Genomic DNA, 23,176 nt, shown 5'->3' with positions numbered 1-23,176 from the left:
CAATAAATATTGTTGTGTTTTCTAACTATTTGAATTATAAAATGATATTTTTATTTAACATATTGGGTGGAGCAAAAAATTGTACAAAAAGTGAAATTACCACATAAGCCATCAAATATCGTTTTGATGTTTTACATTTGACACCTTCTTTAATGATGCTCTACCATGTCATGATCATTTTCTTTGCAAATAAATTACAACTTCTTGTGTGTATCAATTCTTTTTCTTTTTTGTGATCTATGAATATAAGTTATTTGGTATCACAACTCGCATATTGGACGGAAAATTTTGGATTCAATAAGAGAAGTCAACTTTTAAATCTAAATCATATAAAAATCAAAACCAGAAAACTTGATTCTTTATATGCAAAAATCAAACTCACATATATCACTATAAAAATCGTTCCAAGCCCTAAAGTATTGAGCTAAATTTTTTTATTTTTTATTTTTTGGTCCCTAGGACAAATAATAACCACCACCACAAGAACCAAAAATGATCTCATCATCTCAATTAATTGGAAAAAGAATACAAAAGATACCTTGTTAAATATATAAGTGTCTTTTAATATTTTCATCATTGTTTTAAATACTATTACTTTGTCTTGTTTCGATAACACATATATATATATATATGTATGTATGTATATATGGTTACAATACAATATATAAATCAATCATGAACGAGAAGACATGCCTAGAGTTTTATGTGTTATTTTTTTTCTCTTATAAAAAATTTATATAATATTTTTTGAGAATCGTTTTTAGATTTGTATGATCCAAGAAATCCACAGTGAACAAAGAGCAATCTGCCTGGTAACTTATTGGTCGATGCTCAATAACCCTAATAACCACCGCAGGTGGTTCAATAATTGGGGAGGAATTCTAGGCCCGTCTTACACACATTACATTATGAGTTCGATTCTTGCCGCTGATAAATCGCACGATAGTAGCCAGAGAAGGGGTTAAAATGCCTCTATGAATCTTCTCAGCCCCTGAAAGAGTAGACTGCCGTGGCAAAACCACCAACTAGTCCCCTTAAATAAATAAATAAAATAAAATAAAATAAATAAATAAACCCTAATCACTACTTGTAGTACTTAAGGATTAATTACGCAGAGTTTAAGTTTCTGTCGGTGTACGTCACCTTGAGCATGAAAGGAAATGCAGAAACACCTTAACTTGTATTTGAAGTCAATAAATAAAAGAATCATTATCTTTTACTGCACGAGTGTGATGGTCATAAAACTCAAATACCATCTGTTAGGTTGATATTATATGCATATTTTTTAGTCATGGTTTTAAATGAAATTGTTGAGTATATTATATAATGTACATAAAATTCTAAGTTGGAAGTTTTCTGGGTTTACGATGCTCTTAGGTAATTGAAGTGAGAAAAAGTCCTCAGAAGACGATCCCTATGATAATATTCACCCGATCCAATGTTTTGAAAACTTGATCCAACCATTTATTTACTAATTAATAACTTAATCACTCTTATTGGTTGCTGAGTTTGGTGTAATATTCAAATTATACTATTATCAAAATATATTTAATCATGAACAGGTTAATTAATAAATTATATAGTTTCTTATCAATGAACAATTTATAAGATTGGGTCCATGTTAAGGTAGTAGGCTAGGCTGGCATACCTCTTATTGGGTTGGCCCAAATGAAAGAAAGAAAGAAAGAGGCGTGGAGTCACTACCCTTATGCATGTGATGTAGTCTCTTGTGCAAATCCCTAATGCCGGACATCAAGTGCAGGTCTAAGTGACGACCGATCGTAACAATCTCTTATATGAACCCTAAAAGCACACATTAGGTGCATAATTGAGTGTCGAACTAAATATTAGGCAGAATACGACTATTAAATTATTAATCTTGAGAAAGCCAACAGGATCCTTTTCGGATCCTTTTGGTGATGATCCTAGGAATCCATAAATCGTGTCCGTTCATCGTACATCGTGCAGTCAGTTTTTGTCATGTACTATTTGTATTTAATTTTAAATAAAAATATTTAAAATGATTACTGACCGTACGATGAACATATATGATTTACAGATCTCTGAAATCCTCACAAAAAGGATCTGACGAGGATCCGGATTCTTGAGAAAGGTACATTAAGTGAGCACCTTCATGATGAGAAAAGTATACATTCTCGCGAACAACCACTGCATCATGTGCAATAATGAGTTGTTGTTTGACCAGCCCAAGATCAGTGATCACCACTTAGAACTGCACATGATGCACACCCGTTAAGGGTTGCGTGGAATAATTATGATAAGAAATGAGTAAGATTAAAAATAAAAATAAAATAAAAAAATATCATTAGCACTTCATCCACAAGAAATAAAAATTACAAGAAGAAAAAGCATCCTCAACTGAAAATAGCAAAAGCAGCTTCTCAGCATTATAATGGAAGCCTTGACAATAAAGGAGATTATGTTTACACTCAAATCTCGTCTCTAGACACCAAAAACAATAAATAGTATTTCGGTTAGGAAGTCTATGGAATTTGGATCCCAACTAACTAAATAAATTGTCAGAAATGAGAAACTACATGTACATTGTACACAATTAATCTCTATCTCGATTGAGTAGGTTAAAATGCACCAGCAGAAGACATAAACAATAACGATAAAACCTTATCTCACTAAGTAGGATTGACCGTATAAATCCTAGAATATTGTTGCGCTCGGTTTAGTGTCAAGTCTTCTGCCACCAACAGAAGACATGAATAATTATAAACCCCATACTTCATCAAAGGGGTTCTTAAAAAATGAAATAATTATATTTAAAAAATAATAATTAATTAGTTTCTGCATGTCTTGAGTTTCTTTTGGGCGCGTTCAGATTCTTCACTGCTTGCAATTACAGAGTGCTTTTTCCCTAAAGTGCTTATGGGAATCTCATTTTCCTGCAGCAGAACGACAGACAAGTTTAGTTGTGTTTGTAATACGAACTCAAAATCGATGCGTAGCTACACGAACATGACATACCTTAATAGCAGATTTTGGTATAGGTGATCGTCTATTTGCTCGCTTCCCTAGCTCGATTTGCACGGAGATGCTGGCCAGTGACAAATCCACGCCGGAACTCTGCAGGGCTTGTGTCAGCGTATTCAATAACCTGTCCAATGCCGAAATCCGCTTATGTCATTCACTCATATATCTATACGCATCTTCAAAGTAGAGATTTCAAGGTTTATGGTTTGCACATTTTCGAAGTAAGCTCAATAAACTCGAAACAAACACGGAAAGACCGATTGAAGATGTAACTTAGAGCACAAGAAAACTCACCCTTGGGAGTAGGCACTTGAGATGTTAATTCGACCGCCTTCAATTGTCAGCTCCTGTTCTTTAAGCTTCTCCCGAGTAGCAGCACCATCAGTGGTACGTGATATCGTCTGACATAGCACAGGTTGATGTCGAGATGTGTTCTCTGCATCAGACGGCAATCTAGGTGGAATTTGAGGTACTGCGGCGGCAGCACCACTAGTCCTGACAGGAGTGAAGAAGTTTGGCTGCATTGCCAAGGGAAAGGGCATCGGCTTGCTTGTTATTCCAGGGTGGTGATCCACTGCTTTGAAGGTAGTTTCAGTACTTGTGTCGGATTCTGCAGGGTTCTGAGCAAAGCTTCCGGGGATTGCCGGTGAGACAGAAGTAGGTTTCTCATCAAACGTTGCAGCAAACGCTAATGCAGGAGCAGACCCACCATTGATGCCTCGAGATTGATCACAGTAACTTTCCCTAAGCTTGTGATTGTTTCTCTGTTTCGAGAAAAAGATTAATGAGTCTACTAATAAATACGTCGCGGTATGAACAGCATACATGCCACAAAGGATAAAGGCCTGACTTCTTACCCAAGGCATCAATTTTGCTGGATCAGGATTCCATCCTTGACATGAACCCTCGTACTTGCTTACTCGTTCCTGTAAAAACTGAATGTATTCGACAACCTGGGAAGCGAAAAGATTAAAACCCGGTCATTCAAAAATTCGAAAAGAAAGGAATAACTTACAACAGTTAATAATTGTGCGTACCTCTAGTAAAAACGACGCCTTATCTCTCTTTTGATCACTGTGAGGAATGAGCTCTCTCAACATTTGGAATCTGCACATACAACTTTCAAGGGTCAATCTACGATTATGTTGTCAAAACCGCCAAGGAGCTATCATTAGATTTTTATCATGTGAAATCGAAGATGAACTTGCCTGTCATTTATTTTGCTCCTCCTTCGCTGCTCTGTGGCAGAATGTTTGGATCGTGGCGTGTTAGCCTTCTGATCAGAGCTCTTAACATCAGCTTTTACCCTCAAATCGCCTTCAGAAACACACAAACTCCTTGGTGAAGATAAAAAAAAAAAAAGTAGGAGAATAATAGGGTAAAGAATTTCAAACGAATTTTATCCATCTAACTACGAGACATACCCTTATAGGGGGTGGCGGCGTTCGTGGTAGCGGTAGAGGTCTCTTTTTTTAGAACAAACTCTTCTTGATCGTCTAGTTCGTCTTCCTGGGTACTATCCTTGGCGGCAGACTTCATCATCTCCCTGAAGCTCATGTTCTTCTGCCCAGATGACCTATTGACATTCCATATATGTATCAAAAACTGCATATATGATATCGAACCCAATAACACCGACAATAGTAGAGTTTGAGATGGCTAGGGACTGACTGAGAACTGAAGCAGCCGCGATGATTGTTGGAAGATGACTGCGCAGGCCGCTCCAAAGAGGTCCATTGCCCTGTCAAAATCCCAGTAGCTGCCATGAGTTTCATTTCCATCTTTTGTTTCTTCTCATTGCATTGAAATTTAAGGCACACAAATTATGCACCACATGGATGCAAAAACACAAATTAAGTTTAATTACCTCTCACGGTACCCGCGGGTCTTTCTCCCACAACATTCTCCTTCCCTGTCTTTCCCTTATTCTTTGCAGATTCTTCCCACAAAGTGAATCCACTTCCGGCGTAAGAACTACAGTTCGAGTTTTCGTCAACGTTTTTCTCGCTACTACTTGCTTGTGCAACTGTAAACACCGGCGATCCCTCTGGTTTCGGAACCCTTTGATTAATATACGAAATGTGGCTTATACTGTAAGTCCCAATCCCACCGGGAAGAATGTGCTCCACAGAAGTAGTCGGCTGCGCCGCCGCATGAGACGGTGGTTTTTCAGTGGTTGATATCTCAGCTGAGGTCTCTTCCTTAGCAATGCATGGCTTTCCCATTCGTTCAAGTGGTTGTAGGAAATCGTGTGTTTCAAGGTAGCCTCCTGAAATCACATAAAAAAAAGTCAAGGTGTTGAGCGGAGGCAGGAAAATTGGTAAGGTAAAGTTTCTCGGGAAACTCGGGACGCATGTTGCCTAGGTAGTTTGTAACGCTCTCCACCTAAATTCGAATTCTGGTTTTCGTAAATTAGTATATATTATAATAGAATATAGCTCGAAACATAATTAAAAAACCGAAACATTCCGGATTCAGTCCTCACGATCCAGTTTTTCGGATTCATATTTCAGATCCAAGATTTTGAAGAAAACATGTTCACAAAATTTAATTAATATGACAAAGTTTTATAAAATTAAACAAAAATAACCCTAAAAAACATGGATCATCAACTTCACAGCCCACGGTTCATACCGTGCACCTGCATCAGGCGTGATATGCGACACGTTAAGTGTCCAATCAAGTCTAACTTCCATGGGTGGGCCCCATCAGGTGTGGTAAAGGGTTGCCGTTTGCTTTTTCGCATTGGCAGCCAATTTTAACTGTTTCAAGGCTGGCCTACAACATAGATGGCCCACATTGATAACAACCAGATCCACGATTCAATTGCGCTCACGTGCATGCATAATCCTGACCCTTATATTTGTCTAAATTATGTCTTACGGATTCGACGTGAAAAACAAAGTATCGGCTGTAGATTCTTGACTCTCTTTCTTTTCTCGATCATTCGGATTAGAGATTGATGTAAAATAAATTTACAGAGACAGAGTTTATATTTGTCTAACAAAACAAGCAAAATACATATTTTCTCTTGCATATCAATTCACACATGCAAATAATCAGAAGAAGAAGGAAAAAAAAAAACTTTTTAAAAAAATAGAAAACAATCTTTAAGAGGAGAAGAAAGAACTTTATTTTTTAAAAACGTTAATGTGACGGTATCTCAAATCATTTGTAAATACGTGAGAAGATTAAGGCACGAGATAATAAATAATTAGTTATCCACCACTTAATTTGCACATCATAACAAAAATTCTAAATATAAAAATCATCGTGAAGAGAATAAAGATCGTTATGTTACAAACATGTGAATGTGACGCATTTCGAATCTACCACGAACTCTAACGTAAATAACTAGCTTAAGATGCGTTACAATAGAATCTCGTTGTACCAAAATTTCTTTCGCGGTATAAACGAAGAATTATAATTGTTTAAATATTTTTAAAAATAATTAGAAGAAAAAAGAAAAAAGGAAGGATACCTTGTGCGGGTGATCTTGGATCTTGCTGGGCAGCTGAATGACTGTAGAGTGACAGAAAATCATGCGTCGATTTTCTTCCTGTAGAAAAACTTTGAAATCAAGGTTAAGAAATAAAACACATTTAATTCCCTTCCCATTTCCTAAAACACATTTGTCAAAATGTTATTTGAGAATGTCATAGCTCCACTTTGGTCGTCAGATTTAAAATCAATAGGATTGGCCATGTAATTATCCATCATCATCGATCATTTTGCTTTTTCTCTGAAAATCTTCGTTAGATTGGAGAAACTACCATTTCAAGCAGATGAGTTGATTTCATTAAAATACTCGCAATTTACGAAAAAAAATTACATAAAGACTAAAATGATTGACGATGGATAATCTGAAGAATTACTTTAAATATCGGAGCAAAGTGAAGAATTAGAACAAATTTTGCGAATATTTTGGCTAAAATGTCAAAAAATCCTTATAATTCTTTTCGAACAATGAAATACCTTCCGTTCCGAACGGCCGGGGCTGAGGAAGCTCCATATCCGCACAGGCCGCCGGCTTAGATATTATTTTCCCGGAAAATTTCGTAATTTTAAAGGAACTTCAGTGCTTTCTGCTTCCGTTTTCAAATTCTTTCGACTGCTTCAGCTTCACAGATTCGCGGGGAGCCTTGGAAGTTCGAAGGCACATTCGCTTTCGCTTTCAGAAGACGAGAGGAAACACAAAACCCAAGCTTTGATTCGAATTCTCCCAATGCTTTTCGATACCAATTGCTTCGCTTCGCCTGCAACTCTTAAATTTTCGGCACGAAATCGTCAATTTTTTAATTTTCCCCATACATATCAAGAAAATTCCAATCTCGAATTTTGCGTTCGTTGATCAGATTATTTTAGATTATCGTCTTTCAGTAAAGCAAAAGAATTTATTAAAAAAATCAAGAGCTTGAAAATCACAAACCGATAAGATCCGAATAGAATTCAAATCTATAAACCGGAGAAAATTCGGACCTGCAGTCTCGGCGATTTGAAAACTGTGAATTATTGCAGCAGTTCACGTGAAGATTCAGCTCCACAGTCGGAATTTCACTGCAGAAAAGTGCTTTCAATTCAGATGGAACAGAAATGCATGACAACAAAAAGAGGGAGAAAAATCGGCTCCGATATTTTTCGAGCTTAAAAATCTCACCTTTTCGGAAATTCACATCACCTTCGTCTCCTTTTTCCGAATTTCCGATGACGAACTGTGCGCCGATAGTCGGACTCTCTCTCTCTCTCTCTCTCTCTAAAACTCTGTTTCTCTCTCTTGGCGAGCTTGTGAGCTCTTTGGCTGGAGATCTTTTATAAGTCTGCGTTCCCTTGCGTTCTGCATTTTTTTAATGTTTGTTTTGGGTTTTTTCCGTTAGGTGAAAGCCGCGGTGGGGATAACGACGTTGCGGCAGGGTTGCGGCAGGGTTGACGGCGTTAAGTGAGTGAAACGGAGGGTTAAAGTCTTAAAGGGTACTGTTTGGAGTGCACTCCGGTTTAGTATAACGGGGGTAAGGGAATTTTTTGGAAAAACTAATGAAAATATTTTGAAAACTTTGAGTTTTAACAATAAGGATAAAATAAATAGCATCAAGATTAATTTTTTAGTATAAAAATATAATTTTTTTGTTAAAATAAATCACATGAAGGTTTTTTGTTAAAGTTTTTTTTTTTTTTTTTTAATTTGGGTTCACGGAACTCAATTATTTACTTTTTGGGTTGGAGGTTTTTTATATTTTCGGCAATCCCGATTTTTGTTTATTCTTTTTATGATATGGCAATCCCGAGTAATAGTCTTTTCATGTGTTCTGTCCGTTTGTCCACATACAAGTGAAATTTTTTATTGTGATCGGAACACGAATAGTACATCATGTGTTTTTATATAAGTAGTGAGAAATTTTACTTTTCAAGTTATTAATTTTTTAACACACATATTTCACTATTTTCATAATAACACGTGATGTACCACTCCGCGTTCCGGTCACATTGAAAAATCTATTCACATACAGATAATGACTCTAATTTTGTTTTCAGAAAAAAAAGAACAAAGGCTTTTTCTTTCTTCTCTTTTTAGTTATGGATTTTTTTTTTTATATTAGAAAAGAACCGTCTTTAAGATTTCAGACGTTATGAGTGAAAATTTGATGCTAGAAAGTAATAATTTAAATTTGAAGTAAATTTTAAAATTCATACTAATTATAAGGTTATAGTGAGATCAATAAATACTTAAAGTTACCGATTCCATCTTAATATATGTTAACTAGTAAATACATTACCTTAATTGAAGTTTGCATTACTCTAACTACTTGATCTATTTTTGTGATTTGGGATGTTCTCTTCGACTGGCGTGAAATTATGAATTAGGATTAAATGGTGAGTGCATGGAAAACAGAAGTATCATTGTTTGTTTCAATACAAGTTTGATTTGTAATTGTAACCGTACTTGTAATTGTACTTGCAGGTTACACTAAAGTAATGGTACTTGCAGGTTACACTAAAGTATTATTGTTTGTTTCAATACAGCGATATTATATACATTAAGGGAAGGTGAAGATTTTCCACTTTTAAGTGAATAGTAATACAACTAAACTAAGCACTAGGTGATCTATAGAAATCATAAAAGCGAAAAAAAATACGACAACGTGCCCGATGCAAGAGTGGCGGTCCAAATATGCCAAGAACTATAGTTGGCGTTGTTGGAAATGTGATTCTCCTCTTACGCTAGTGGTCATGCAACATCGTGGTCGTGGAGATGATATGCCCATATGCAAGCCCATCATTGATTAATGTACTCTATGTTGCGGCACTCTTATTTTTTCGATTGAATCTAATGCGAATTCCTTCTTAATCAGTAAATATCGTACTTTTTTTAGAAAATATATTTATCCTTAAATATTTATCTAAATTCATTAGATAAGTAGATCCACAAATATTTTTAAAGCATCTCTAAGAGAAACTCTAAATTTTTGTTAAATTAGCAAGTAAACAGCGTCAAAAAACTATTTTAGCTACTTAGTTATTATTAACAATTGAAACTTAACCTACCTATTTTCTAAAGAAACATGCTACAGAGACTCTCTCAAAATAAGACTTTCCACCATCTCATAATTTATCGTCAATTTTCATACTGATGTTATAAAATATAATGCTAAAAACATGAAGTAACAGAGATTTCACGAAAGTTCATTTTTGAAATAAGATTTTGACTGTATGAAACAGTGGGTTACTGGAAGTAGGGTTAGGGTTAAATGAATGCACGTGCATTGAGGGGGCAAAGGCCACAGAGAAAGGACACTCTGTCTCCCTGCGGTTTTTGGGAGTTTGGATCGCCGAAGCAGACATAACTTGTGGAAGCAAAGCAGCAGGAGTCCTGCCAGGACGCGCAGAAAGGAAGGCAATGCAAGTTACACAGGACGGACAGAAGCCAAAAAATGGCCAAAGAAAATAAAGGAGAGTCACGTGGTGGGGTAAACTAATTAAGCGTTGACATGGGAACAGTAGAATGTTGACCTCCGTTATCTCGGGATTTAATGCACACTTGAGTGATGGTTACTGGCACTAATCCCCATTATTTATCGAATCATATATTATTATTACTGCTACTCAGTCAGAGCTCACGAGGTTTCGAGAGGAGTCGGATCCCTTTTGGATTCAATAAAATTGAGTATGCTGAGCAAACGATTCGAACTGTTGAAACTTGATTCAACAGCCACAAATAAAGGAACTTTCTAAAATTTATAATAATTATAATCGTCGAATCAAATTTCAACGGTCTGGATCGCTCTAACTTTTAAAGAAGAATTTCCACTAGAAAACACTAAAGGGAACCCGGTTCCGTTGAGAGAGAGAGAGAGAGAGAGAGAGAGAGAGAGAGAGGATGTTGGTGGTAACGGAGGAAATGTCACGTGCCGCTCCATTCCCTCCTCACGAGTTCAGTCACTGATTTGGCTTTAATTTCATCTGTGCCGGGAAACGCGGGACTTGTATGTGGTGTGGGCCGTCGCATTCCACTTCCCGATGTAACCCCATCATGTCTGTGTTAACTTATATGAGTATATTGTAGGGGTGTGCGGATGCATTCCGTGAAGGAATGTTATTCGCACACTTCTTTTTATTTTTATATTTTTTATAATTTTTAATTGTTAGGTCGAATGAATTGAAGAAAATTAAAAAATAAAAATTTAAAAAGAATGTGTGAAATGTATAAAGGAGTGTGTGGATATCATAACCTACGTTGTATACCTCCCTTATAACATTTCGAATATACTTTGTAGGTCTAGGTTTACTACCAACACAACATTAGTAATGTTCTTTCAACTTAACTACATATTATTGGATGTTGGGTTTTATACAAAACTCTCAGTGATATTAAGGATGAAAACTCTATGTATTAGTTGTATATTATTTTGTAATACAACCGACCTATTCTCCAACAACTTCATGTTAATTATACAATTCAATGAGTAGGAAAATTTATACATAATATCGAATAATTGAAATGTAATATCATGATAGTTGTTTATACTTGTCATATAAGTTAGAGAAATGCTAAGAAGTTTCTCTCAAAAGTGAGACTTTTTACGGACTTTTTATCATCTCATATTTTTTGCACAATGTTTTATCATGTTGGCACGGGAACTGACATTAACTGTGAGGTGTAGTGCGTCTATGAAGAGTCATACTTTAAAAGAGTCTCATTAGCATTTCTAAGTTATGGACTATTTACATTTTTTAGGACACTGTCATAAAGCTCATAGCTAATGATATCGTGCAATGTGTTTTAACTTACACATATCAATTCTTATTGTATTATTAATATCATATACTGTTATTGCGATTCGTGCATGTAAGTCTCTCTCTTCTCCATATATCTCAAACTAATTTCCAAGTTTTCTGCAAATTCATTTTTCTTTCGGGAAATTCTTACTGTACGTTTATTTCTTATATTTGTTCAATGGTTGGAATTTCATTTGAAATTATCCATCTGCAAATGCTAATACAGTAATCACAAATAAGATTGTGTTCTTTAAACGTAAAGAAAAATGGATAATATGTTCTCGTACTTCCACATGTTCATGGAGAATCTTAATGTTAATTAATCAAGAATTATGGTTCTTTATCTCTACATTAATCTCCGACAATCATGCACGCCAATTTTTAGCATTCACATTGCGATCCAACAGCTTGGCGTGACAACATCTTTTTTTTATCTATTTTCCATTATATAAATCTTAGAAATAGTATATATTAAAATTTGCAGAACATGGCTCTCAATTCACAAGTCGTACAAAAGAAAAAAAATAAAAATTAATAAGTCGTACGATTCATGTTTAAGTGGTGAAAGCAGTGAAATACAAGTCACGTGGTGTATTGTTTTATGTGTTTTAATAAGTCGATGATAGGTGTTATTATATTTTTCCTCACTACCCTCAAGTAATAATGATGACCATCTTATTTACCACCGTTAGATGAGTTTAAAATTTAAGATATGTGTAGGGGATAAACACAAATCTCAAAATTTAAATTCACCTAACGATGATAAGTAATGCGATAATTCTTACCACCATTTGAGAGTGGCGAGCAAAAATACACCGACCACCTAATACTTTTATTCCTTAAGAATTCTTTTGGATACCTCAAGCCTGTCTTAACTACTTTAATATTTCTTTTAACTTGTGGTTTGCCAAAATATATATTGGATTTGATATTTTAGGGAACATGAGTAATAAGCCAAATGCCGTGTCAAGGTATATTTATATGTTTATGTGTTGTAATACTAATTATATTATATGAATTGTCATGTGATGCCCATCCAAAAGAGGACCCAAATGATAAGATGCTTGCAAACACTTGTTTTTCTTCTAATTAATTCCTTAAATAAGTCACATTATATCTTAACTAATTAATTAGTATGGTAGCACTTCGTAAGAAGATGTAGCTAACACCGTGTCACCGTGTCCTAATTATTAGGATAATTTTATCATAATATGATAATTATGTTAGAAGAGGATGAACTAGGAGAGAAACCGGACGCAAAAATAGACCTAAAAAGACACGTTATCGAGAGAAAACTATAGATTTGTATACTGGAAAATAAATATTCTATAAATTGCCGTCTTATTTTACATCACATGCAGGACAATTGTCACATCCCGGCCCGGGGCGGATCACTTCCCGGGCCCGACTCTACCACCGTAGCACGATATTGTCCGCTTGGGCCCCGACCACGCCCTCACGGTTTTGTTTCTGGGAACTCACGAGCAACTTCCCAGTGGGTCACCCATCCTGGGAGTGCTCTAGCCCCCTTCTCGCTTAACTTCGGAGTTCCTACGGAACCCGAAGCCAGTGAGCTCCCAAAAGGCCTCGTGCTAGGTAGGGATGGGAATATACATTTAAGGATCACTCCCCTGGGCGATGTGGGATGTCACAATCCACCCCACTTAAGGGCCCGACGTCCTCGTCGGCACACTCGCGGTCAGGGTTAGGCTCTGATACCAAATTGTCACATCCCGGCCCGGGGCGGATCACTTCCCGGGCCCGACTCCACCATCGTAGCACGATATTGTCCGCTTTGGGCCCCGACCACGCCCTCACGGTTTTGTTTCTGGGAACCATTCCCTCACGGTTTTGTTTTTGGGAACTCACGAGCAACTTCCCAGTGGGTCACCCATCATGGGAGTGTTCTAGCACCCTTCTCGCTTAACTTCGAAGTTCCTACGGAACCCGAAGCCAGTGAGCTCCCAAAAGGCCTCGTGCTAGGTAGGGATGGGAATATACATTTAAGGATCACTCCCCTGGGCGATGTGGGATGTCACAACAATGCTTAGTTGATAGTTGCGTTTATAAATTTATATTAAGCAACCCAATTAGTTAGCACATTAAGTATAGCGTGATAGTAATATAAGAGAACGCATATAGTTCAATATCATGATGAATAAGGTGTTAAGTTTATATGCATGGTTGGCATTTCAGTTTCGCACAATAATTTTTATCAATATACATATGTATTGTAGAGGTCATATCATATGACTTGCGTTTTTGTGTCATGACTAAAAGTGGAGAAAGTGTGGGTATGAGTGTCTAACCATGTTATCCGAGGCATGAGTCTCCATTTTTTTCAATTCTATGGTAGTTTCTCCCCATGCGTGGGCTGTTGTAATCAAACAATTTTATCGAAATTTATCTTGTTAACAACTATGAATATTTATACGCGACTATTTGATCATTTACCACTAAAACACATTTACCTCATCATCCTTTCGTTGCATATCAAACACCATAACATAATTGTTTAGATATAGGCCCATACAACTCATATATCTCGGATAAAAACCCAACTATGAATCAACATCCAATAAAAACCCAAAATTTAAATAAATGGCAACATAAGAAAACAAGTAACCTATTAATATAAGTTATTTACAATTTATGCCACAACTTTCTATAACTGTTCTCATACAACCCATTATTAGCCAACCATTATAGCTAACGTTTTTAACAATTTCTTTTACTAGTCTAATAATGAATTAATATAAATGCATTACAATATCTCTTAACTATATTATTTTGCGAACACATAAACATACATATGATAGTAAAACATAAAATAGAAGATACATTTTTTGAAAAGTTAAATTGTAGGTAAATTATATTCATACAAAAACAAAATTGTAGATACACTATTGTTGTTAAAAAAGGTAAATCTTTTATGAAGTATTGTAGATACATTATTGTCACAATAGGTAAATTAGTTTCATATAAAATCAAAAAGTATGTAAATTATATTCATACAAAAATAACATTGTGGATACATTATTGTTAAATAAGAACAAGTAAATTTTTATCCTAAAATTTGAACAATAGGTACATTATTTTATTGATAAATATTTTAAAATATAGACTATTTCACTAAAAAATATATATATTTAAATTGAAAAATGTTGTTAAGATTAAGAAAACTTGCCAAATTAATTCCTATATCAAATTAGAAGCAAATTTTATGGAGTGAGAGAAACATGAATCAACCAAATTAATTACAAAATGTGGAAATCTTGAATTCTCATATAACATGCAATGCATTTAGAATATTAGTACCTTTTTTTTTTTTTTTTTTGTAAAATCATTAATCCTCCTTAAAATCCACATATGTTTAATTGTACACATTAAACATGCAAAAAGGGGTATTTTAGGCATTCAAAAAATTTTAAATGTGTAAAGTCAAACATAATTAATGAATTTGCTTATGTGGAGTCTAGTCATTGGGTTTTATTCGAGTAAAAAATTTATGTCGGGTTTTATATGAAAGAAAATGAGTTTGAGGGGTTAAAGTCATATTTCCAGTAAAAATTTTGCTCGATTAAGAGATGGTAACAAAACAATTGATATGACTTGCGTTTTTGTGTCATGACTAATAGTGGAGAAAGTGTGGGTATGAGTGTCTAACCATGTTATCCGAAGCATGAGTCTCGATTTTTTTCAACTCTATGGTAGTTTCACCCCATGCGGGGCTGTTGTAATCAAACAGTTTTATCAAAATTTATCTTGTTAAGAACTATGAATATTTATACGCTAACAACTACGACTATTTGATCATGTACCACTAAAACACATTTAGCTCATCATCCTTTCGTTGCATATCAAACACCAGAACATAATAAAAATTTTGTTCGATTAAGAGATGGTAACAAAACAATTCGAGTACCACGTGAGAAAGCAACAACTAATTAATACAAGAAACCAAAGTTGTAATTATAAAAATAAGATTAGGGATTGGGACGATGATGGGCGGATAAGAAGGTAATAATGAGAGGCTCAACCGCTGGGAGGAAGATGTGACCTGAAAAGTGACGTGGCGGTCGTTTTCATGGTGGTCGTCACAAAGGCAAAGCCAATGGCTTGGGGACAACTGAGTTGACCCCCCACCTCACGTGCATCAAAATACCCGCAAAAGAAAAAACACCACCACCACAAACACTTTGTTTTCTTGCTTTACTTAATTGCTTTGGCCCGCTCGTCATTTAGTACTATAATTTAGTGATATTTCTTTTTATTTGTAAATGAAAGGTTTTAGATTTGTTTCTTGCCAAAGACGAATTTGAACCACATTATTACTAGTTTATTATGAGGCTTATCACACTCCTTACCTTAGTACAAATAATATCGTTTGTTAAAAAAAATAATAATAATTATCACATCCCGCCCCAGGCCACCACCACATCCCAGGCTCGACTCCACCGTAGCACGATACTGTCCGCTTTGAGCCCCGACCACGCCCTCATGGTTTTGTTTATGGGAACTTACACGAGAACTTTCTAGAGGGTCACCCATCCTGGGATTGCTCTCGCGTGAACTCACTTAACTTCGGAGTTCCTACAGAACCCGAAGCCAATGAGCTCCCAAAAGGCCTCGTGCTAGGTAGAGATGAGAATATACATATAAGGCTTACGGGATCCACTCCCCTAGGCGATGTGGGATGTTACAATCCACCCCCCTTAGGGGCCCGACGTCCTCGTCGACACACTTCCCGCCAGGGATTGGCTCTGATACCAAATTGTCACATCCCGGCCCGAGCCCCCAGCACATCCCAAGCTCGACTCCACCGTAGCACGATATTGTCTACTTTGGGCCCCGACTACGTCCTCACGGTTTTGTTTCTGGGAACTCAGACAAGAACTTCCTAGTGGGTCACCCATCCTGGGATTGCTTTCACGAGAACTCGCTTAACTTCGGAGTTCCTACGGAACCCGAAACCAGTGAGCTCCCAAAGGCCTAGTGCTAGGTAGAAATGAGAATATACATATAAGGATTACAGGATCCACTTCCTTGAACAATGTGAGATGTTACAATAATAATATATTGCTTTGGCCCTCTCACCTTTGGAAAATTGGAAGAGATGATCAGAGTTGAGAGACGGGAGATGAGCCCACCAAACTAACTCTGTCACCATCGATCCTCTTTAATTTGGGTCCCGTGATCCCCATTTATTCTTAAACTAATCCCAAAATTTCTCATTAGAAATCTTCACACTTCATGGTTTTTTTTTTTTTTTTTTTTTTTTGAACTCATACTTCATGGTTTTGGTAAGATAATTTACGTGTTATATTATCGTGGATGCCGAGGATGATATGTTATGAATTTACAGTGCAACATCTATAATAGAAATACATTTTATAATTGAACGTATTCATAAAACTAGCTACTTGAAGGTGTGACAATCATATTAAAAATTTACATATTTTGAGAGCTATTAACAAGCAACCATACATTACTTGTTTAAATGTTATAATATATATGATTGACAAAATTATTGTTTCGTGAATCTGGATGTAATACTAAGTTACTAACAAATAAATACGCGTGTGAGGAATCCAACCTCAATATGTATAATCTTTAACGTAAACAATGAATATGAAAGTGTTGTGATATAAATAAGAAATAAACAGATATAAAACACATTTTATCAGGTTTATTAGACCAGCATATACCAGATTTGTTAAACCTGCATATTTTCAGTTCACCAATTAAACTATAAATCCATTGCAATGTTTGGTAATTGTCACACATGCGATGATGGTTTCATAATCTACATGGTTTAAAAGGAACCCAACATGCTGCTATTAATTTGGAACAATGTCATTTGTGTAGTAAACAATTTTTAAATCCCATTTCATAATCTACATGGCATACGTTTTAAAACATTGGACCATAGCTTTGTATTGAGTTCGATTTCTGATGTTGGTAAATGATCACACAATGAAGGTCAGAAGGAGGTCAAAATGTATCTGTGAGTCTTCCCTATCTCCAAAAAGGTAGAATGTCGGCGAGCCACCAGCTATTCCCTCCCTTTTCTTTTCTTTTTTTTTTTAAAAAAAGAAAAAAAAGAAAAAAGAAGAGATGGATTAGACCCAATGCAATCCATACACTTAACAACTTAAAAACAAGGTGATTAGTAAAGTGATTAAAGATTCCAATACATAATGACAGCACATTGGGTTCATGTACCATCCACAGCACCAATAATTTATTTAAAATCTTTATTTTATTTTAATAATTTTATAACGAGAACAAAGAGAAAGGATTAGCCAATTCCAAAAGAGTAGTTCATGCATGCATGATCTCGAATATCATGCAGAAATGAAAATTAAAATATCATTTGCATAATTATTAAATTGATAGGTTTAACAATAATTGGCTTGCTAATATATACTTCATCTAATTTCAGAAGAGAAAAATTAGAGAAATATAATTAAGAAGAATCCGAACAATTATACATTTCAGATTAAAATACATGAATTTATTTATATTAATATACCTTTGAGGAATTTCACCCATTGGAGGAGGCAAGGGCAATGGCATGTAATTGCCCGACTGAAAAGTAAGTGTACTTGTGTAATTCCACTCGTTGAACAAGAGGAAGGGCGATTATTATTTACAATTTTTTTATGTTTTGTAAGTGTGTTTGAGTGTGAATTTTTAAGTTTGTTCTTTGAATGTAAAACTTTTTGTTTAACTCCAATAATTTAATTTCAAATACAAAGCAAAGCATGGAATTACAACTATTAGCAGAGTGTTTAGCCACCAAAGCAAAACATGTAACGCTGGCATTTTACTAAGAAAAATGAGATTATTTAGAAGTGGAACTCTCCATAAACTCTATATCCTCATCTTAATTTAACGTCAATTATCCTTACCAACATTATAAAATATTATTATTAAAAAAACATGAAGTGGCAGATAATCGATAGAGTTTTGAGATCTCTTTAATATTTCTCTTTTATTAATTTAGTAGGGGGAGTTTTAAAAAATGATGGAACTTTGGGGGGCTTTGGCTTTTAGTAACAGAGTGTTTCGGCGTAACATGGACATTCCCTTCCTAAGGAATCCGTTTAGGGATTAGTTAACATATTGTTTTCGCGTGTGTGCGTTTTAGGATAACTGGATTTTCCATACCCTATTCCCTCGCAGGCTCCTTCACTGACATCTTTGATTAATTAATTACGTTTTTCTTGCTTAGTTTAATCAAAAGGAAAGGAATCCTCTTTTCCGATCTCTTCCATTAAATCTATCATGATATACAATTCGAGCTTTAAAATTTGATCAAACAGTTATAAATAGGATGCTATTTTAAAAATTATAATAATTATAACCGTTTGATCAAATTTTAAAAATTTGAATTATGCGCTTTGATGGAAGAAATTCAAATAGAATCTCTATCTTAATCAAAATATTAGGAACCAACTATTAGTAATGAGATTTCTCCACGACTTTTACGGCCGTGGACGCGTGTCCCTTTCCCCTCGGAATCCGCGCTCCATCACGTGATTGAAAATGTCCGCCTACCACATCTTCAGCCTCCCAAATCACGTGGCCAACTCACACTTGCGTCGCGGTGGGCCCCCACGCCACTACAACTATTACGCGATCCCGTTTCTCCTTCTATTTTATTTCCGTCAAAAGAAATAAAATAAAATTAGTTAACGGCGTTAGTTCAGTTCGTGAAGTTCCCAAACCAATTTATTTGAAAATGCCACACAACAGGATATGGTAGGGTTTGAGGAGTCTTACACTGTACATAAATATGTCGTTATATGTAAGTTTCTCGGATTCACACGTTGAGTCGCTACATTGATTAATAATTTTATTAGATTTTTAAAGATTATATCATCAGTCATTATTGTAGCGTTTAACGCGTTGCACATTGTTTTGCAACGAAATTTTTTTTGTCAAAAATGAATGCTGAACATGGATATTGGCACTGTTGCACTCCTCGTTGTGGGGAAGAGTTATTGAGAGAACAATTTATTTACCCTTCACAGGCAATTAGAGTCACGCGTCGAAAAAACGTGAAAATACATCAAACTGCTTTATTCATTTGAGATGTCACGATTACGTATCATTGACGCATCAAGAATGTTAGTCAGTCATTTTTGACGTCAGGGATTTTTTGGGCACGAGAAAACTGGGAAGGGCAGTTTTCGGTGCAAATTGGCTTTACCCATGTGATACGCATACGTATGTTTTCACAATGACGTGATGGGACCCCCTCCCCCTCAGACAAAGAGAGCAAGAGAACGAAACGGGGACGGCTAAGCACTATGCACGTGAGCAGGCAACCCCTCATGTCTCACGTGCGCCCATCCCCTGCCGTTCAGAGCAATTTCAATGTGTAGGGTACTCCTCGACAATTGATAATTGAATCTCCTTCTGTGAATAGTAATTACTTTTAATGAACGTTAATTATATTTTATATCTCCATCTTTAAAATGAATAGTCATGACAATAGGTAATAAAATATAATATTTTTAACCGATCTTGTCATGCAACGTGTCATTATTCGAAAGTATGATTTTTGTGACTAGAATTTGATAAGATTTTTAACTAATTTCGTCGCGCTGCATGTCCTTACCTATTTAGAATCGTTGAAAATATTGAAATGTGTTGTAAGGTGGGAGAAAATAAAAAGGTATTTATCAAAATATATATATAATTTTTTTATTTTTTTCATAATTTTTTTCAAATTAGTTTTAAAAAAATTATTAACTTAATTAATCTGGACAGTAGGATTACAAAAAATTTGAAATCCAACAGTCCAGAATGAGACACGTGGCCCACCCAAACATTTCTTATTTTCTTTCTTTTTCTAAAAATGTTTTAAAGCCGAAAAAACTGGACCGTTGATCTCAAATCAAACGGTCCAGATTCAAAGTAATTGAGTGGGGCAGACACATGGGCCCCATCGTCTGAAAATAAGCCAAAGACGCGCCCTCACACGCATGACACAATTTTTTAGAACGTGGTTGTGACGTCAACTTGATGTCACTTCCCTTCAAGCACTCGGACCGTGAACTCCCGTCTACTCTCTCCCACAAGCTCTCCCTTAGCCCAATAGTATGAATGGACTGGAGTTAGTTTGGAGGGCAATTAGATTGGATTTGTTGTCAATCCCCATGACTAAATACCAGTGGAGCTGCCGCCTCATCAGTCCTGCCGCCTCATCGCGTGCGGTGGGGACCCTATCTCTCACCACGCCTATCGCCTACATCTTCCCTCGCCTTCATAACGCCGTCATACGCCGGTACAGTATGTTAACGTCGTTTATTTTCACGAAATACCTGATCAACTCCTTTGAGTCTTGAGTGATGCCGTTGGTGAAACGAGGATAATTTGGGAAATGAAATGATGAAAGGAGCATGGGCATGGCCGCATCACGAGTGGTTTCGGATTTCATTGTTTGGGTGGCTTTCCTAGCTTTAGGCCATAGGCCTATATACCAAGGGCTCCCTCCCTCTCTCCCTCTCTCTCTCTCTCTCTCTCTCTCTCTCTCTCTCTCTCTCTCTAAATGAGCACGTACTAGGCGGTGGCGGGGTCACTCTTTTTCTCTTCACGGTGTCACGTGGGGTTGGAAGGTGGGGCCAGCGTATTACCTATCCCGGAAAAAGGAGGGAAGGCAAAAAAAACTCGAGTGGGGGCATGTGCCTGCCTCTCCCAAGTGACCTGTCGTTTAGGGGTTGCGAAAGGGGTGTGGTGGGTGACGCGGCGAGGTCACGTGGTGGTATTGCGTGCGCCTTTGCCTGGTTCTTACAAGTGCAACGTGGCCCCTTGAGGGGTGGGACAAGTGTCGCCGTCAACCGTGGCAAATAAATTTGTTTGGAATTTGGCATGGAATATCGGATGATGAGGGTTTCGTTAGTGGGCGGCACTTGCCAGTGTTTTGAGCGCATTGCGGGTTCTTGTGTTGTGTTAGGACCACAAAGCTCCGTTTGGATGTCACATGGTGCAATGTGAATTATGATTGCCTAGTTAAGATGTTGGAATTTGGATGGTGTTGCTACAAACTCATGATATGGGCACACTACATGTCGATATTGGCCAAGCTAGCATTCGGACCTAATCTTTGTACTTACATCAAACTACGACAAAGTTAACTGAAATGCGAGTGGGGTGGGGAAGAGGGGTTTTATAGGTATGTGGTCGTATGGCTGACTGGATCCAACTCAGAGTCAATAATTTCTCTCGACATGTATGCTTTATGTTCAAAACAGAATTGCGACAACCCTACTGGATACTCTCTCTCTCTCTCTCTCTCTCTCTCTCTCTCTCTCTCTCTCTCTCTCTCTCTCTCTCTCTCTCTCTCTCTCTCTCTCTCTCTCTCTCTCTCTCGATATAGAGCTCAACTAGTTCAACTTGGGTTGAGCAAGTTTAGGTTTTGAGTCACCACAACAAAAAGATACTATCCAAAATTATGTTGGATGCCCTTGGTGGAAAGAAGTTGAGCTTTTACATAACAGCGTAAGATCGAATCCTGTCCATGACTAATCTAACAAAATCTATAGTTTGACAGAAAAAAAAAAAAAAAAAAAATTGAAGTTCGATGATGAAGCCCACACGAGGATGAGAATTTGGCCCACGTAAGCTGCACTTCAGAAAATATGGACCTTCATGTACGTGGTGTAACGGATTGGGAGCCCACTATAAAGCCCAGTACATAGAAATCATTTTCTTTACTTATCTTGTTTCCCTAAAATTGTTGTAACACCTTCTAATTCATAGCTTTAATTTTATGAAGGGAAAATTTATTTGAACCTATATAACTTCTTTCTACACCTAACTTAAATTTTAATTGTGAATTATTTTTTTTACCCTATTGCATAATTACCACCAAATACAAGATGAAATTAACAATAAAACCAAAATTTATCAATAAACCCACATCCCAAATAATCAAATTCTACTATCACGCAATGTTTATCCTACTTTCATCACGCAATTAATCAACATTTATTTGAGCCATTTATTCACAAGAAATCATCATTATGTGTTGTCTGCACTAACAATAGCAATAACATCTTTTAGAAAAATCGAAAATCACGAACCGTAAAATTCTTCATAAACTAGACATCCAGAACTTTCCAAGCATATAAAGCACAATATCTATTTCATCTTGAGGAAGTACAGCTTAATCTTCAAACTTGACAGAAGTATAATTCCAATAGAAGCCAAACGCCATGGATAAACAACAAACAAAGGAGCCATGACCTTGAATGCCGTGGTGAGGAAAGGAGATGTCAAGTATCCTCTTTGTCTGATGATGAGACCCCATCGTCGATTTGTAGAAGCATTGATCATACGTTGTGAATAATATTCCACGAGTTCTTATTCTTCAAATTGATGCACCAATCTCTACTTTTGCTAATGCAAACTATTTAAGGGAAAGGTAATTAAATACAAGTTAGATATCGATATATGAAAATAACGTAGTTAGCAAGATGGAGATTTAATCTGCTCAAAATCTGGTTCACAGGATCTCAAAGTGGTACATGAGGAGGAAGACTAGTTCTGTTTGACATAGTTCATAGTTTTGTTTGATCATGAGCTTATGTTTTATTCTTTCTTCTGATCTATCAGCTTGTAATAGCAAACCCTCAAAGTAAGGTGATCAAGAAGCTCACGAAGTCCAAGTTCACCAAGAAAATTGGTAAGGAATGGGTGTAAAGATAAATATATATTTTGAATTGGGTTTACGTGGATAGTTTAGGTAGTAAATTTGGGTTTAAAAATATATTAAACTTTTAATTAAAAATAATATAGGTGTAGAGTGTGAGTTGGATGTAGAAAAAGATTATATGAGTTCAAATAAAATTTACCTTTTATGAATACCTATGAGATTGGATTGAATACC

At 36.2% G+C, this 23,176-nt stretch overlaps 1 protein-coding gene across 6 annotated transcripts; it reads right to left on the bottom strand.

Annotated features, from left to right (window-relative positions):
* Window positions 1-2,386: 2,386 nt before the first annotated feature.
* LOC137712921 (transcription factor BIM1) lies at window positions 2,387-7,830 on the bottom strand. Of its 6 annotated transcripts, none has more exons than XM_088684707.1 (13): window positions 7,661-7,825; window positions 7,433-7,560; window positions 6,979-7,267; window positions 6,485-6,562; window positions 4,871-5,272; window positions 4,675-4,744; window positions 4,428-4,579; window positions 4,212-4,320; window positions 4,041-4,110; window positions 3,861-3,956; window positions 3,298-3,767; window positions 2,998-3,127; window positions 2,387-2,915 (listed from the first exon to the last, which is right to left on the bottom strand). In XM_088684707.1, the coding sequence occupies exons 3-13, from the start codon at window positions 7,013-7,015 to the stop codon at window positions 2,811-2,813; spliced, it is 1,719 nt and encodes a 572-aa protein (XP_088540833.1). In that variant the 5' UTR covers window positions 7,016-7,267; window positions 7,433-7,560; window positions 7,661-7,825; the 3' UTR covers window positions 2,387-2,810. The 6 variants fall into 6 exon arrangements, with proteins under 6 accessions (XP_088540833.1, XP_088540834.1, XP_068308224.1 ...); XM_088684708.1 differs by having other exon boundaries at window positions 6,979-7,259; XM_068452123.2 differs by having other exon boundaries at window positions 7,483-7,560.
* Window positions 7,831-23,176: the final 15,346 nt, after the last annotated feature.

The sequence above is a fragment of the Pyrus communis genome, chromosome 14, assembly GCF_041283825.1.
Source record: "Pyrus communis isolate YQ-2024b chromosome 14, ASM4128382v1, whole genome shotgun sequence".
In the NCBI taxonomy this organism is placed as follows: Eukaryota; Viridiplantae; Streptophyta; class Magnoliopsida; order Rosales; family Rosaceae; genus Pyrus; species Pyrus communis.
This window is presented reverse-complemented; position numbering and strand designations above follow the sequence as displayed.

Bases quoted from the DNA above. Each gene is read 5' to 3' on its own strand.
- LOC137712921 (XM_088684707.1), bottom strand. From the start codon at position 7,015: ATGGAGCTTCCTCAGCCCCGGCCGTTCGGAACGGAAG. The intron at 6,563-6,978 runs GTATTTCATTGT...GTTTTTCTACAG, and splicing joins CCGGCCGTTCGGAACGGAAG to GAAGAAAATCGACGCATGAT. The intron at 5,273-6,484 runs GTATCCTTCCTT...ATGTGATTTCAG, and splicing joins TCCAAGATCACCCGCACAAG to GAGGCTACCTTGAAACACAC.